The 16,960-nt window shown below is 41.1% G+C and overlaps 1 protein-coding gene across 2 annotated transcripts in view; it reads left to right on the top strand.

The window, feature by feature from the left end:
- NPC1 (NPC intracellular cholesterol transporter 1) overlaps positions 1–16,960 on the top strand; it is a 59,715-nt gene that overhangs the window by 18,134 nt on the left and 24,621 nt on the right. For both annotated transcript variants that reach the window (XM_060613452.3, XM_060613451.3), the window contains exons 4-6: positions 1,990–2,165; positions 9,029–9,196; positions 9,781–10,030. In XM_060613452.3, the coding sequence (XP_060469435.1) occupies positions 1,990–2,165; positions 9,029–9,196; positions 9,781–10,030 (594 nt within the window). The remainder of the gene's footprint in view (positions 1–1,989; positions 2,166–9,028; positions 9,197–9,780; positions 10,031–16,960) is intronic.

Below are 16,960 nucleotides of genomic sequence, written 5' to 3'. Positions count from 1 at the left end.
CTGCCAGGTCTGTGACCCGAGACCCTCCTCCGTGCGGTCCTCTGCATCACCTCCCTCTCCGCCCCACCCCTAGATGATGTGGTTCTCTCTTCCTGCAGTGTCCTGAGATGCTAGAGTCCCAGTCTTCCCTAGAGCTGGCCTTTGATAGCTGTTAACACGATTGTTCTGGCAGAGCTGGGAGGTTTTGTCAACATCAGTTCTTTGTCCAGTCTGTTCTGTTCTCTATGACCAGGGCCATGAAAAGGGTTGCATAATAGGTGTTCTTCTCTGAGCTCACTCAGCGGTTCTCAAATGTGCAAAAGAACAAGCTGGTGGTGGTCTGTAGAACAGCACATCATGGTCTCTTCCTAAATTTTTCACACTGAAGCACCCTGATAAAGGACATAGGAAGAGGGGGCGATGCTTCTCTATGCACATACCACTGTAGGTGACAGGGCGGTCCACATCCTCTGAGAAAACCCTGCATCTTCCCAGAGGTTTAAACTGACAACACAGAGTGGAAAACCATCCCTAAACTGTTCTTCCAGGACAGCGTACCCTATAATAATAGATGAAACAGTGGAGAATCTAATTGGACCAGCATACCCTGTGGAAGGCCAGTGGATGGTGATGGAGCAGGTTGCAGCCATCATTCAGTCAAAGTACATTTGTTTAGCACCTACCCTAGGTGAGGCATTATGGACGTAAAAATAACCGAGATCAAAAGATAACCAGATTTCCCCGTGTTGTCAGCTCTGTTTATAACAGAAAATAATGAGAAGCTAACACGTGCAGCTGCCAGAATTGATCGTGGAGATTAAACGTAATAACATGCAAAGAGGTTTGTGATTCACAGAACATGGTAGAAATCTGGGCACCCCGGGAGTAGTGTGTGTTAGAATGGTGTAATTGTGGTTCTCGTTCTTGTCACAGTAAAGCACGGGACTCCTGAGAGCAGGTCAGTGTGCGTGTCTGCTCCCTTACTAGACCAGGGGCTTTGAAGGCTGGGACCACCTTCCCTGTTCCGTGTCACGTGGGCACCTGGACCAGATCGGAGTTGAGGGTCATCTCGACTGGTTGTGCAGCGAGAATGCAGGTCTAATGAAGCTGTAGCTTTTGCAAATAGAAGTGAACCAAACTGGGGAGAGAGTTCTCCCACCTAACAAGTCACTGTTAGAAGCTTAAACGTTGAACCTGAAGGACAGCAGACACAAGCAGACACAAGACAGCAGCTTGTGGTCCTCATGAGAACCTGTGTGTTTCTGCAACCCATGCAGCCAGAGAACACCACTGCTGTTCTTGTGCCTTCTTCTCAAGTCACAGGGAAATCCTCTTGTGTTTAGAGAGGGTCAGGGGATTACCTGGGGATTACCTTAAAGAAAGCCCTTCAGTAGCAAGATGAAAATTCTAATGCGTGAATCTCGTTTTCCCCTTGTTTTTCTTCTTTTTAAAAAAAACTTTTTTTTTAAGGTTCATTTTTTTGAGAGAGACAGAGCACGAGATGGGGAGGGGCTGAAAGAGAGGGAGACACAGAATCTAAAGCAGGCTCCAGGCTCCTAGCTGTCAGCACAGAGCCCGACGCGGGGCTCAAACCCATGAACCACAAGATCATGACCTGAGCCGGTCTGACTCTTAACTGACTGAGCCACCCAGGCACCCTTCCCTTGTTTTTCTTCTTAATTAGAATTGTCCCCATGATGCTTCTAAGTCCCCTTAGTTCAAGACAAAGAAAACATGTCTATAAATTGCAAAGCACAGAATTCAGAGAAGCATTTTTGTCTTTCTGAAATTGCACCTGGACAACATATGTGTAGTAATTAGGGCAGTTTTTAAAGAGACATCTTTATTTTAACACAAGATTTTAGGTGTAGAATTGCTGGGTTTAAGAGGTTCTTAGATAATTTACTTGTCACTTTATAATAAATTTAAAATATTCTTTGTTGTATATCATCTTTTTTTGCTGGCCCTGTTATCTGTGAGATCAGACAATATAGTTTACTTTCTCTTTAGATGTCCATCCTGTTTCTATAACCTAATGAACCTGTTTTGCGAGCTGACGTGTAGCCCTCGGCAAAGTCAGTTTCTGAATGTTACAGCAACTGAAGATTATGTTGATCCTGTTACAAACCAGACTAAAACAAATGTAAAAGAATTACAGTACTACATTGGAGAGAGTTTTGCCAATGGTGAGTAAACTTTTTGGGGGGGTGGGGGGTGGGGGTGAGTAAGCTTTTAATTATTCCTTTATTATTACATTTGGCATCAGGATACTGGGTCAGGTTGTTCCTTTTTGTTGTCAGCTGTGTGAAAATGACAGTTATAAATTCCATTGGCCATGAAATGCGACTTGTTGCTTAGCGTGTATCTAAGACTTGAGCTACAACCTATAAAACAATCTTTTTTGAAGTATTTGCTTAATCCCTTCCTAACTGTAAGTTCCCACATGGAAATTTTTAGTGTGTGCAAGTTTACTTTTCTGTATATCTTAGAAGCCATTAGAACTTTATTTCTAGTGGACATGAATTGTGTAACTTCATGAGTTAATTGCAAAACTGAGGGGAGAGTGTGGAAGGGTGGAAATGAAGAAGGGAAGCAGGAGGGGAGATTTGACTCAAGACATACATCACTGTAAGGGAGAGTAAACAGATACCACAGTAGGGAAAAGGATCCATAACAACTAGAAATCATAGGATAGTATGAGAAAGACCATCTAGTGTTTGTAGAAAATGATTGAATTGAAAGAGTCCTGAAAGAATAGAACACAAGGGGAAAAGAATGAAAAGATTAGAATTAGAACCAGCTGGCTCTTTTAATAAGAAAAAGCCACTTAAATGAACTGAAATATAAATAGCAGATTCAACACCACTGAATAAAGAATGTGCCCAAGAACATCTACAAAATAAGAGAATAAGAATTCATCATATAAGAACAACATACAGATTTAATTGTAATGATCACTTAAAAATGTAACCAAAAATTTAATAGAAAATGTAAATAATAAAAAATAATGAAATATAAATTAATGTTAGTTAAAACAATTAATTAAAAGATTGTCTCCATCACAAAACCAATAAAATAAGCTATGTAGGAATAAATCTACCAAAAGATATGACATAAGAAGCATCCTGACTGTATGAAGAGAGATCATCTGTCTAGAAACAGAACCATGCTTATTGAAAATTGATATATAACAGGTGTGTTGTTACAAATCATTAAAGGAAGGGTGGACTAGTATATACATGGTGTGGTAAAATTGATCATCTAATTTTTATCTTTGTATATCGTACTAAAGGTGTATAGATTAAAAATCCTAATCTTGGACATTTTTAGAAGTAAATACAGAATATATTTACGACTTTAAGATAAGGAAGTGTTCTAGACTAGAGGAAAAGCAGAAATCATAAGTGAAAAGATTTATAAACAGTATCTAGAACAGTCACTGAAACACAGATTAAAACAGTGAGCTGCCATTTCACACATCAGATAGGCACAAATGTAAAAATTGGTCAATTCCAGATTTGGTAGGATGTTCAAGCAATAGGAATGCTAATATACTGCACCATTGGCAACCATAACTTAATAGGAGTGTTTGAAACCCGTTCTGCACTACCTGGTAAAGTTGAGGATGAATATACCCTCATTCCAGAAATTCCACTTACATAGATGCCTGCCCTAGAGAAACTCCTAATGCACATAAACAAAGAACCATATAAGAACATTCATTGTGGCACTTTTGTGGTCGTCAAAAATTGGTGACATCAGGAGAATGAAAAGACAAGCACAAACTGGGAGAAGATACTTGCAGAAGACACATCTCATGAAGGACTCTTAACAAAATATATGAAGGACTTTTTTTTTTTTTTAATGTTTGTTTATATTTGAGAGAGAGAGCCCGAGCAGAGGAGGGCAGAGAGAGGAAGACACAGAGTCTGAAGCAGGCTGAAGACACAGAGTCTGAAGCAGGCTGAAGACTCAGGACTATCATCACAGAGCCCAACACGAGGCTCGAACCCATGAGCTGTGAGATCATGACCTGAGCTGAAGTCGGACACCTAACCGACTGAGCCACCCACAGACCCCAAAATAAATGAAGAACTCGTAAAACTCAATAATAAGAAAATGAATAGCCTGATTGAAAAGTGGACACAAATCCTGATCAGACACCTTACCAAAGAAGATAATGGATGGCAAATAAACAAATGAAAAGATGCTCAACATTGTATGTTATTAGGGAATTCCCGATTAAAACAACAGTGAAATACCACTATGCACCTGTTAAAATGGCCAAAATCCAGAACACTAACACCACCAAATGCTGGTGAGGATGTGGAGCCACAGAAACTCTAATTCATTTCTGCTGGGAATGCAAAATGGTTCAGCCACTTTGGAAGACAGTTTGGCAATTTCTTAGAAAACTAAAAATGCTCTTAACCATATGATCCAGCAATCATGGTTTTTGGCATTTACCCCAAAGCATTGAAAACGTATGTCCACATAAAAACCCTTACATGCATGTTGTAGCAGCATTATTCATAATTCACACCAAGATGTCCTTCAGTAGGTAAATAAACTGGGGTACACCCAGACAATGGAATATCCTTCAGCATTAAAAAGAAATGAGCCGGGGCGCCTGGGTGGCGCAGTCGGTTAAGCGTCCGACTTCAGCCAGGTCACGATCTCGCGGTCCGTGAGTTCGAGCCCCGCGTCAGGCTCTGGGCTGATGGCTCGGAGCCTGGAGCCTGTTTCCGATTCTGTGTCTCCCTCTCTCTCTGCCCCTCCCCCGTTCATGCTCTGTCTCTCTCTGTCCCAAAAATAAATAAATAAAATAAATAAATAAATAAATAAATAAATAAATAAATAAAAAGTCCATTAATAAATTAACTAAATTGGGGCACTAAATGCTGATTAAGAGAAGAATGGATAAATATATTTGGAGCATAGTCATAATCTATAATGGAATATTTAAAACTGTTAAAACGAATTAGTTACATCACTGACTTGAAGTACTTGAAACATTGAAAATGTCACAGGATAGATGTAGTATGTTATTTATATTAAACACTACTACATATCTATGTATACAGTATATCATGAAAGTACACAAATATGCATGGGAAAGATAAACATCAAATTCAGGGTTGTGGTTTTACCTTAAGCCATGGAATGTATTCCTAAGTAAGGGTATTCAGGGGACTTCAACTGTATCTGTAGCATTTGTTTTTTTTTAATGTTGGGCAAATGAAAAATAAGATTAATATAGCTGGGTGCTAAATAAATGAGAATTGTATTATTCTCCATATTTTCTGTATGCTTAAAATATTTAATAAAATAAAAACCTGAAAACCAAATAGTGAGCTGGAAGATATGAGAGAATTACTTAGAAAATAGTGTAGAGTTATGACAATCTGGAATCATTAAAGAAATGACATGTGGGATAATGTGAAGAGCTCCAGAGAAGGAAGAGAGAAAGTTGGGGAGAAACAATAAGTAAAAAGATAATGGCCAAGGGTTTTCCAGATTGGAAGAGAGATGAATCCTTAGACTTAGGGGCAGAAAAATTAATCTTGAAGCCAGGTAAATTAAAAAGAAAGAAAATACACAAAAATCAGTTGTATGTCTTCATATGCAGTGGACAGTCTGGAAGTGAAACTAAGAAAATTCCATTTACAATAGTATCAAGAAGAATAAAATACCTAGGATTTAACAAGAAGTGTAAAACTTACACTCATCACCATTAAACTGTAAAACATCATTAAAAGAAAGGATCTTAGTAAATGGAAAGATACTCCATGTTGATGGATCAGAAAACTTAGAAATGTTAAGATGACAGTACTTCCCATATTGATGTACAGATTCAGTGCAATCCCTGTCAGAATCCCAACTTGCTTCTTTGTAGAAATTGATAGGCTGATTCCAAGATTCATGTAATTTCAAGGGACCCAGAATAGCCAAGACAATCCTGAAGAAGAACGAAATAGAAGGACTCATACTTCCCAATTTCAAATTTTACTGCCAGCTGGTGAAAATCAAGACAGTGTGGTACTGGAATAAAGATAAACATATAGGACAATGAGATACAACTTAGACCTATATATCTGTGGTCATCTGATTTTTGACAAGGATGCCAAGTCCATTCAATGGGGAAAGAATAGTCTTTTCAACAAATGGTGCTGGGGAAACAGTAGCCACATGGGAAAGGATGAAGTTAAATCCTTACCTCACACCATAAACAAAAACTAAAATGGGTCAAAAACCTAAATATAAGAGCCAAAACCTGAAAACACTTAGAAGAAAACATAGGAATAAACCATGACCTCAGATTTGAAAATGGATTCTTAGATATGACACCAAAAACATGAGCAACAAAAGAAAAACAGATATGTTGGGACACGATCAAAACAGAGTTTTGTGCATCAAAGGACACCATCAAGAAAAGACAAAAATATTTGCAAATTATTTAATCATTAAAAATCTTGTATCTAGAATATATAAAGAACTGTCACAACTCAATAATAGATAACCCAATTTAAAATGGGAAAATGATCCGAACAGACATTTCTCCAAGGATGTTATACAAATGGCCAATACGCACATGAAAAGATGCTCAAAATCGTTAGTCATCAGAGAAATGCAAATCAAAACCACAGTTGGGATACCACTTCACACCCATGAGGACAGCTAGAAGCAAAAGGTCAGGTAACAAGTGTCAGGAGGATGTGGAGAAATTAGAGCCCTCATACACTGCCAGTAGAAATGTAAAAAGATGCAGTCGCTTTGGAAAACAGTCTGGCAGTTCTTGAAAGAATTAAGCATAGGGTTACCATATGACACAGCCATTCCATTCACAAGAGAAGTAAAAGCGTATGTCCACACAAAAACTGTAACCAAACATTTATAGGAGCATTGTTCTTAATAGCCAAAAGGTAGAAACAGTCCAGATATCCATCAGCTGATTTATAGATAAACAAATGTGGTATATTCGTACAGCAGAATATTATGCCACCACAAAAAGGAATGATACATGCTACAATGTGGATGGACCTTGAAACCATCATGCTAAGTGGAAGAAGCTAGCCACAAAAGATTACATGTTATAGGATTCCGTTTATATGAAATGTCCAAAGTAAGCAAATGTACTATAGAGACAGAAATAAATTAATGGTTGCTTAGGGCTTGGGGGGGGGGGGGGGAGAGATGAGGGAGGATTAGCTAAAGAGTACAGAGATTCTTTAAGGTGATGAAAATGTTCTAAAATTGACTGTGGCGATGGTTGCACCTATCTGTGAATGGGCTAAAATCCATTAAATTGGAACTTCAAATGGTTGAATTGTATGGTATGTAATTATATCTCAGTAAAGCTGTTAAAATCCATATGTAAATACAGCATAGAAAAACTATAAAACTCGGGGCACCTGGGTGGCTCAGTCGGTTAAGCATTCGACTTCAGCTCAGGTCATGATCTCACGGCCTGCGAGTTCCAGCCCTGCGTCGGTCTCTGTGCTGACAGCTTGGAGCCTGGTGCCTGCTTCAGATTCTGTGTCTCTCTCTCTGTCTGCCCCTCCCCTATTCATGCTCTGTCTCTCTCTGTCTCAAAAAAAAATAAACATTAAAAAAAATTTTTTTTTAACTAAAAAAAAACCTATAAAACTCCAAAGACAAGTGTCTTAAAAATAAGTAGAAAAAAGATACAAATCATTTCAAAAGAATGCCAGTTGGAGATTTTCTTACCAGCAGTGATAGAGGCCAGAAGGCAATAGAATAACCCTAATTCTAAAGAAGTCATTCTATCTGAACTGCCTTTCAAGAGTGAGGGTTAAACACGGTGAATTTATCAGTGTCTCTTTAAAGTTTAGGGAAGAAGATCCAAAGAAGTTTGTAACAAGTAGGTGTGGTATCTAAATGAGGTATCTCTCCATTGGATGGGGGCCCCCAAATGTAGGGTGATGATAGGCTGGCAACCCGTGGCTGGGAAGGTGAGAGAATTCACATGAGGCAGAACAAAGGCGATAGAAGTTTATTGAATACGCCACAAGGGAGTGGTGGGCAGGACAGACAGAAGCCGTCTGCAGTGAGGTAGTGGGTGGAGGCTGTTCTTAAAGAGGGAGGAGGTGGAGGCATAGCGATATACGGAATTCTCCCCTTTTTTTTTTTTAAGTTTATTTATTTATTTTGAGAGAGCACGAGAGAGCATAAGTCAGGGAGGGGAAGAGAAAGGGAGAGAGAGAGAATTCCCAAGCAGGGCTCAAACTCATGAACCAAACCCTGAGATCATGACCTGAGCCAAAACCAAGAGTTGGAAGCTTAACTGACTGAGCCACCCAGGTGCCCCTGGAATTCTCCCTTTTTGGGTAACTGTGCTCAGCTGCAAGTAGCCCATTGGTTAGTTAGGGCCTGTGGCTATTTTGAGGTGGGTCAGCTGATGGGCCTTTTCTACATTCCATTGCTCAAGCCTGTTTGTCTGAAAGCGGCCTCTACAGTAGGGACTGGTTAATGAATGTTAATATGGGATCCATTACTACTACTTTTTTATGTGCAAAGTGTCACAGTATTCTTATTTTGTGTGTTGTCTTTATATGTACTAAAATAAAGCCAAGAGAGCGACTAGTATTAGGTTCATTCATATGTGACCTCTCCTCTAAAAACAGTTTTCCCGTATAAGTTCCAAACTCTTCAGCTGTATAAGTTTCCTACCCCAGATTTCTGGAACCAGCTTCATTGACTGAAGAGACACTAAGGTTCTTACTTCTCCTTCCTCAGCCTTAGTCCCTTCTTCTCTCCAGTGGTGGTAATACTTCTCCCAGCTACTGTGAGCTACGTGGGGGTGATGTATGCCTTTCTTGTTTGCTTTTATGTTTAAGTTACTTGGAATCTAGCCCAGCATGTTACTTGCAGAGTGGTGAGTCTCCACTCCTGCCCTTAGTGTTTACTGTCCCTCCTACCAGCCCGTGGCTTTGGAGTGCAGTGTTTATGGCTAAATTCGCATTTGAGAGGCCTTTCGGAAGGTCTTCTGAGCATGGTGTTCGGTACTTTTGCCTTCTTCCTCTGCCAGCCATGTACAATGCCTGCCGGGACGTGGAGGCCCCCTCCAGTAATGACAAAGCCCTGGGACTGCTGTGTGGGAAGGACGCCGAAGCCTGCAATGCCACTAACTGGATTGAGTACATGTTCAATAAGGACAACGGCCAGGCACCTTTCACCATCACACCCATTTTTTCAGGTAGACTCCCAAGTTTGGTGTATTTATGATGTGGTTTTAAAGCCCAGGAACCTTAATCTACAATAGGAAGGTAAACAAATTCAGATAACTGGTTCCTGGACTTTCCCTCCAGTGAGAGAGGTAACTAGAACATTTCCCCTGCCCCTGGTTAATTTAGGGGGCTGGCAGGGAGGATGGAGGAGGAGGAACTGCCTTCCGGTATTGCTGCCTCATTGAAAGAATGAATGAGCCTGGATTTTTGTTTTGTTTCTTTTCTTTTTAAAAAAAAGACTGAAGCATTACAAAGGCCTTTTTAGGAGCTCTGGAATAATGTTAGACTGTCTCCTCAGTGGAGATTTCCCTTGGAATGTGGGGCACTCTGGTCTCAGCAACAAACCTTGTGCCCAAAATTACTTGAAGTAACTTAAAATTTTACGGGACTAAGCAGCAACACACCATTTGATCAGCCAGAAACCTCCAGTCCTTTTTACTCTTATGGTCATGCTCTGAATGTCAGTGTGCTTATCACTAGGTTCAAATATAATTTAATACGAGCTTTGTAGTTTTTTTATTGAGATATTTACTCAACCCCATCCTCCCCGCAGATCTTCCAACCCATGGGATGGAGCCCATGAACAATGCCACCAAGGGCTGTGACGAGTCTGTGGACGAAGTCACCGGGCCGTGCAGCTGCCAGGACTGCTCAATTGTTTGTGGCCCAAAGCCCCAGCCCCCACCGCCTCCTGTGCCCTGGAGAATCTTGGGCCTGGACGCCATGTATGTCATCATGTGGATCACCTACATGGCATTTTTGCTTGTGTTTTTTGGAGCATTTTTTGCTTTGTGGTGCTACAGGTGAGCAGTTTTGTTTATTCCCCAGGGCAAGAAGAGCAAGATTATTCAAGTGGTACTTCCAGCTTAACTAAACCAGGAAACAAATATCACTTGAATACCAGTCTCCATGAATTGCTTTTGGCTTTCAACTGGTAAACAATCAGAGGCCTGGTTAGATCGTGAAGTTGGTTTCATTGATTTGTTCAAAATGATGAGTGATTTAAAGCACTGTGCATTAACCACACATTCTTTAACAGAAAGTAGGAGGAGCTGAATCTGATTCAAATCTAATTCAATGCAGTGCTTATAATCCTTTTACATATTTGCACCTTGATTAGGACAGTACATTTTCTTTAACTTGTTTTGAAATAATGTTAGACTTACCAGGAAGGTGCAAAAAATAGTAGAAGTTCATATGTATCCTTTACCCAGCTTCCCCTAATGTTATAGCTTACGTCAGCCATACTGTGTAATTATCAAAACCACGAAAATAATGGTATGGTATGATTAGCTAAGCCACAAACTTTATTCAGATACCACCATCTCTTCCTCTGACACCCTTGTTCTGTTTTTGGACCCCACTCCACGCCCACTTTTTGTTTACCACCCTCCCCTGGTCTGTGACAGGTCCTCGGTCTTTCCATTTCTTTTATGGCCTTGACACTTTCGATACATACTGGCCAGTTATTTTGTAGAATGTCCCTCCACTTAGCTTTAGCTGACATTTTCTCATTAGGTTGAGGTTATGTGTTTCTGACAAGATTATCACAGAATCGATGTGTCCTTCTCAGTGTATCATACGTATCACTCGTACCTGATCTCAGTATGTCTCTTCCCTGGTAATGTTAACCTTGATCACTTGATAAAGGGGGTCTCTGCTGCATTTCTCTACCATAAAGTTAACTGTTTCTCCCTTTGTTGTTTTTTTTTTTTTTTTTTTTTTTTTTTTTTTTTTTTTTTATTTTTTAATATATGAAATTTACTGTCAAATTGGTTTCCATACAACACCCAGTGCTCATCCCAAAAGGTGCCCTCCTCAATACCCATCACCCACCCTGCCCTCCCTCCCACCCTGCCCTCCCTCCCACCCCCCATCAACCCTCAGTTTGTTCTCAGTTTTTAACAGTCTCTTATGCTTTGGCTCTCTCCCACTCTAACCTCTTTTTTTTTTTTTTTTTTCTTCCCCTCCCCCATGGGTTTCTGTTACGTTTCTCAGGATCCACATAAGAGTGAAACCATATGGTATCTGTCTTTCTCTGTATGGCTTATTTCACTTAGCATCACACTCTCCAGTTCCATCCATGTTGCTACAAAAGGCCATATTTCATTTTTTCTCATTGCCACGTAGTATTCCATTGTGTATATAAACCACAATTTCTTTATCCATTCATCAGTTGATGGACATTTAGGCTCTTTCCATAATTTGGCTATTGTTGAGAGTGCTGCTATAAACATTGGGGTACAGGTGCCCCTATGCATCAGTACTCCTGTATCCCTTGGATAAATTCCTAGCAGTGCTATTGCTGGGTCATAGGGTAGGTCTATTTTTAATTTTCTGAGGAACCTCCACACTGCTTTCCAGAGCGGCTGCACCAATTTGCATTCCCACCAACAGTGCAAGAGGGTTCCCGTTTCTCCACATCCTCTCCAGCATCTATAGTCTCCTGATTTCTTCATTTTGGCCACTCTGACTGGCGTGAGGTGGTATCTGAGTGTGGTTTTGATTTGTATTTCCCTGATAAGGAGCGACGTTGAACATCTTTTCATGTGCCTGTTGGCCATCCGGATGTCTTCTTTAGAGAAGTGTCTATTCATGTTTTCTGCCCATTTCTTCACTGGGTTATTTGTTTTTCGGGTGTGGAGTTTGATGAGCTCTTTATAGATTTTGGATACTAGCCCTTTGTCCGATGTGTCATTTGCAAATATCTTTTCCCATTCCGTTGGTTGCCTTTTAGTTTTGTTGGTTGTTTCCTTTGCTGTGCAGAAGCTTTTTATCTTCATAAGGTCCCAGTAATTCACTTTTGCTTTTAATTCCCTTGCCTTTGGGGATGTGCCGAGTAAGAGATTGCTACGGCTGAGGTCAGAGAGGTCTTTTCCTGCTTTCTCCTCTAAGGTTTTGATGGTTTCCTGTCTCACATTCAGGTCCTTTATCCATTTTGAGTTTATTTTTGTGAATGGTGTGAGAAAGTGGTCTAGTTTCAACCTTCTGCATGTTGCTGTCCAGTTCTCCCAGCACCATTTGTTAAAGAGACTGTCTTTTTTCCATTGGATGTTCTTTCCTGCTTTGTCAAAGATGAGTTGGCCATACGTTTGTGGGTCTAGTTCTGGGGTTTCTGTTCTATTCCATTGGTCTATGTGTCTGTTTTTATGCCAATACCATGCTGTCTTGATGATGACAGCTTTGTAGTAGAGGCTAAAGTCTGGGATTGTGATGCCTCCTGCTTTGGTCTTCTTCTTCAAAATTACTTTGGCTATTCGGGGCCTTTTGTGGTTCCATATGAATTTTAGGATTGCTTGTTCTAGTTTCGAGAAGAATGCTGGTGCAATTTTGATTGGGATTGCATTGAATGTGTAGATAGCTTTGGGTAGTATTGACATTTTGACAATATTTATTCTTCCAATCCATGAGCAGGGAATGTCTTTCCATTTCTTTATATCTTCTTCAATTACCTGCATAAGCTTTCTATAGTTTTCAGCATACAGATCTTTTACATCTTTGGTTAGATTTATTCCTAGGTATTTTATGCTTCTTGGTGCAATTGTGAATGGGATCAGTTTCTTCATTTGTCTTTCTGTTGCTTCATTGTTAGTGTATAAGAATGCAACTGATTTCTGCACATTGATTTTGTATCCTGCAACTTTGCTGAATTCATGTATCAGTTCTAGCAGACTTTTGGTGGAGTCTATCGGATTTTCCATGTATAATATCATGTCATCTGCAAAAAGCGAAAGCTTGACTTCATCTTTGCCAATTTTGATGCCTTTGATTTCCTTTTGTTGTCTGATTGCTGAGGCTAGAACTTCCAGCACTATGTTAAACAGCAGCGGTGACAGTGGGCATCCCTGTCGTGTTCCTGATCTCAGGGAAAAAGCTCTCAGTTTTTCCCCGTTGAGGATGATGTTAGCTGTGGGCTTTTCATAAATGGCCTTTATGATCTTTAAGTATGTTCCTTCTATCCCGACTTTCTCAAGGGTTTTTATTAAGAAAGGGTGCTGGATTTTGTCAAAGGCCTTTTCTGCATCGATTGACAGGATCATATGGTTCTTCTCTTTTTTTTTGTTAATGTGATGTATCACGTTGATCGATTTGCGAATGTTGAACCAGCCCTGCATCCCAGGAATGAATCCCACTTGATCATGGTGAATAATTCTTTTTATATGCTGTTGAATTCGATTAGCTAGTATCTTATTAAGAATTTTTGCATCCATATTCATCAGGGATATTGGCCTGTAGTTCTCTTTTTTTACTGGGTCTCTGTCTGGTTTAGGAATCAAAGTAATACTGGCTTCATAGAATGAGTCTGGAAGTTTTCCTTCCCTTTCTATTTCTTGGAATAGCTTGAGAAGGATAGGTATTATCTCTGCTTTAAATGTCTGGTAGAACTCCCCTGGGAAGCCATCTGGTCCTGGACTCTTATTTGTTGGGAGATTTTTGATAACCGATTCAATTTCTTCGCTGGTTATGGGTCTGTTCAAGCTATCTATTTCCTCCTGATTGAGTTTTGGAAGAGTGTGGGTGTTTAGAAATTTGTCCATTTCTTCCAGGTTGTCCAATTTGCTGGCATATAATTTTTCATAGTATTCCCTGATAATTGTTTGTATCTCTGAGGGATTGGTTGTAATCATTCCATTTTCATTCATGATTTTATCTATTTGGGTCATCTCCCTTTTCTTTTTGAGAAGCCTGGCTAGAGGTTTGTCAATTTTGTTTATTTTTTCAAAAAACCAACTCTTGGTTTCGTTGATCTGCTCTACAGTTTTTTTAGATTCTATATTGTTTATTTCTGCTCTGATCTTTATTATTTCTCTTCTTCTGCTGGGTTTAGGCTGCCTTTGCTGTTCTGCTTCTATTTCCTTTAGGTGTGCTGTTAGATTTTGTATTTGGGATTTTTCTTGTTTCTTGAGATAGGCCTGGATTGCAATGTATTTTCCTCTCAGGACTGCCTTCGCTGCATCCCAGAGCGTTTGGATTGTTGTATTTTCATTTTCGTTTGTTTCCATATATGTTTTAATTTCTTCTCTAATTGCCTGGTTGACCCACTCATTCGTTAGTAGGGTGTTCTTTAACCTCCATGCTTTTGGAGGTTTTCCAGACTTTTTCCTGTGGTTGATTTCAAGCTTCATAGCATTGTGGTCCGAAAGTATGCATGGTATAATTTCAATTCTTGTAAACTTATGAAGGGCTGTTTTGTGACCCAGTATATGATCTATCTTGGAGAATGTTCCATGTGCACTCGAGAAGAAAGTATATTCTGTTGCTTTGGGATGCAGAGTTCTAAATATATCTGTCAAGTCCATCTGATCCAATGTATCATTCAGGGCCCTTGTTTCTTTATTGACTGTGTGTCTAGATGATCTATCCATTTCTGTAAGTGGGGTGTTAAAGTCCCCTGCAATGACCACATTCTTATCAATGAGGTTGCTTATGTTTATGAGTAATTGTTTTATATATCTGGGGGCTCGGGTATTTGGCGCATAGACATTTATAATAGTTAGCTCTTCCTGGTGGATAGACCCTGTGATTATTATATAATGCCCTTCTTCATCTCTTGTTACAGCCTTTAATTTAAAGTCTAGTTTGTCTGATATAAGTATGGCTACTCCAGCTTTCTTTTGGCTTCCAGTAGCATGATAAATAGTTCTCCATCCCCTCACTCTCAATCTAAAGGTGTCCTCAGATCTGAAATGTGTCTCTTGTAGACAGCAAATAGATGGGTCTTGTTTTTTTATCCATTCTGATACCCTATGTCTTTTAGTTGGCGCATTTAATCCATTTACATTCAGTGTTATTATAGAAAGATATGGGTTTAGAGTCATTGTGATGTCTGTATGTTTTATGCTTGTAGTGATGTCTCTGGTACTTTGTCTCACAGGATCCCCCTTAGGATCTCTTGTAGGGCTGGTTTCGTGGTGACAAATTCCTTCAGTTTTTGTTTGTTTGGGAAGACCTTTATCTCTCCTTCTATTCTAAATGACAGACTTGCTGGATAAAGGATTCTCGGCTGCATATTTTTTCTGTTTAGCACACTGTAGATATCGTGCCAAGCCTTTCTGGCCTGCCAAGTTTCAAAGGAGAGATCAGTCACGAGTCTTATAGGTCTCCCTTTATATGTGAGGGCACGTTTATCCCTTGCTGCTTTCAGAATTTTCTCTTTATCCTTGTATTTTGCCATTTTCACTATGATATGTCGTGCAGAAGATCGATTCAAGTTACGTCTGAAGGGAGTTCTCTGTGCCTCTTGGATTTCAATGCCTTTTTCCTTCCCCAGTTCAGGGAAGTTCTCAGCTATAATTTGTTCAAGTACCCCTTCAGCACCCTTCCCTCTCTCTTCCTCCTCTGGGATACCAATTATGCGTATATTATTTTTTTTTAGTGTATCACTTAGTTCTCTAATTTTCCCCTCATACTCCTGGATTTTTTTATCTCTCTTTCTTTCAGCTTCCTCTTTCTCCATAACTTTATCTTCTAGTTCACCTATTCTCTCCTCTGCCTCTTCAAGCCGAGCCATCGTGGATTCCATTTTGTTTTGCAATTCGTTTAAAGCGTTTTTCAACTCCTCGTGACTGTTCCTTAGTCCCTCGATCTTTGTGGCAAGAGATTCTCTGCTGTCCTGTATACTGTTTTCAAGCCCAGCGATTAATTTTATGACTATTATTCTAAATTCACTTTCTGTTATATTATTTAAATCCTTTTTGATCAGTTCATTAGCTGTTGTTATTTCCTGGAGATTCTTCTGAGGGGAATTCTTCCGTTTGGTCATTTTGGAGAGTCCCTGGCGTGGTGAGGACCTGCAGTGCACTTCCCCTGTGCTGTGGTGTATAACTGGAGTTAGTGGGCGGGGCCGCAGTCCGACCCGATGTCTGCCCCCAGCCCACTGCTGGGGCCACAGTCAGACTGGTGTGTGCCTTCTCTTCCCCTCTCCTAGGGGCGGGATTCACTGTGGGGTGGCGTGTCCCGTCTGGGCTACTTGCACACTGCCAGGCTTGTGTTGCTGGGGATCTGGCGTATTAGCTGGGGTGGGTAGGCAAGGTGCACAGGGGCTGGAGGGGCAGGCTTAGCTCGCTTCTCCTTAGGTGATCCACTTCAGGAGGAGCCCTGTGGCAGCGGGAGGGAGTCAGATCCGCTGCCGGCGGTTTGGCTCCGCAGAAGCACAGAGTTGGGTGTTTGCGCGGAGCGAGCAAGTTCCCTGGCAGGAACTGGTTCCCTTTGGGATTTTGGCTGGAGGATGGGCGGGGGAGATGGCGCTGGCGTGCGCCTTTGTTCCCCGCCAAGCTGAGCTCTGCCGTCCGGGGGCTCAGCAGCTCTCCCTCCCTTTGTCCTCCAGCCTTCCCGCTTTCCGAGCAGAGCTGTTCACTTATGACCTCCCAGACGCTAAGTCGCGCTTGCTGTCGGAACACAGTCCGTCCGGCCCCTCCGCTTTTGCCAGCCAGACTCGGGGGCTCTGCTTGGCCGGCGAGCCGCCCCTCCGCCCCGGCTCCCTCCCGCCAGTCCGTGGAGCGCGCACCGCCTCGCCGCCCTTCCTACCCTCTTCCGTGGGCCTCTCGTCTGCGCTTGACTCCGGAGACTCCCTTCTGCTAATCCTCTGGCGGTTTTCTGGGTTCTTTAGGCAGGTGTAGGTGGAATCTAAGTGATCGGCAGGACGCGCTGTGAGCCCCGCGTCCTCCTACGCCGCCATCTTCCCTGTTTCTCCCTTTGGAATTGATAGATATCTTAGGAGAGATGGGTCAGAA

This window comes from Panthera onca, chromosome D3 (genome assembly GCF_046562875.1).
Source record: "Panthera onca isolate mPanOnc1 chromosome D3, mPanOnc1 haplotype 2, whole genome shotgun sequence".
Classification (NCBI taxonomy): Eukaryota; Metazoa; Chordata; class Mammalia; order Carnivora; family Felidae; genus Panthera; species Panthera onca.
The sequence above is the reverse complement of the archived record's forward strand: the minus strand, read 5'-3'. Positions and strand labels throughout refer to the sequence as shown.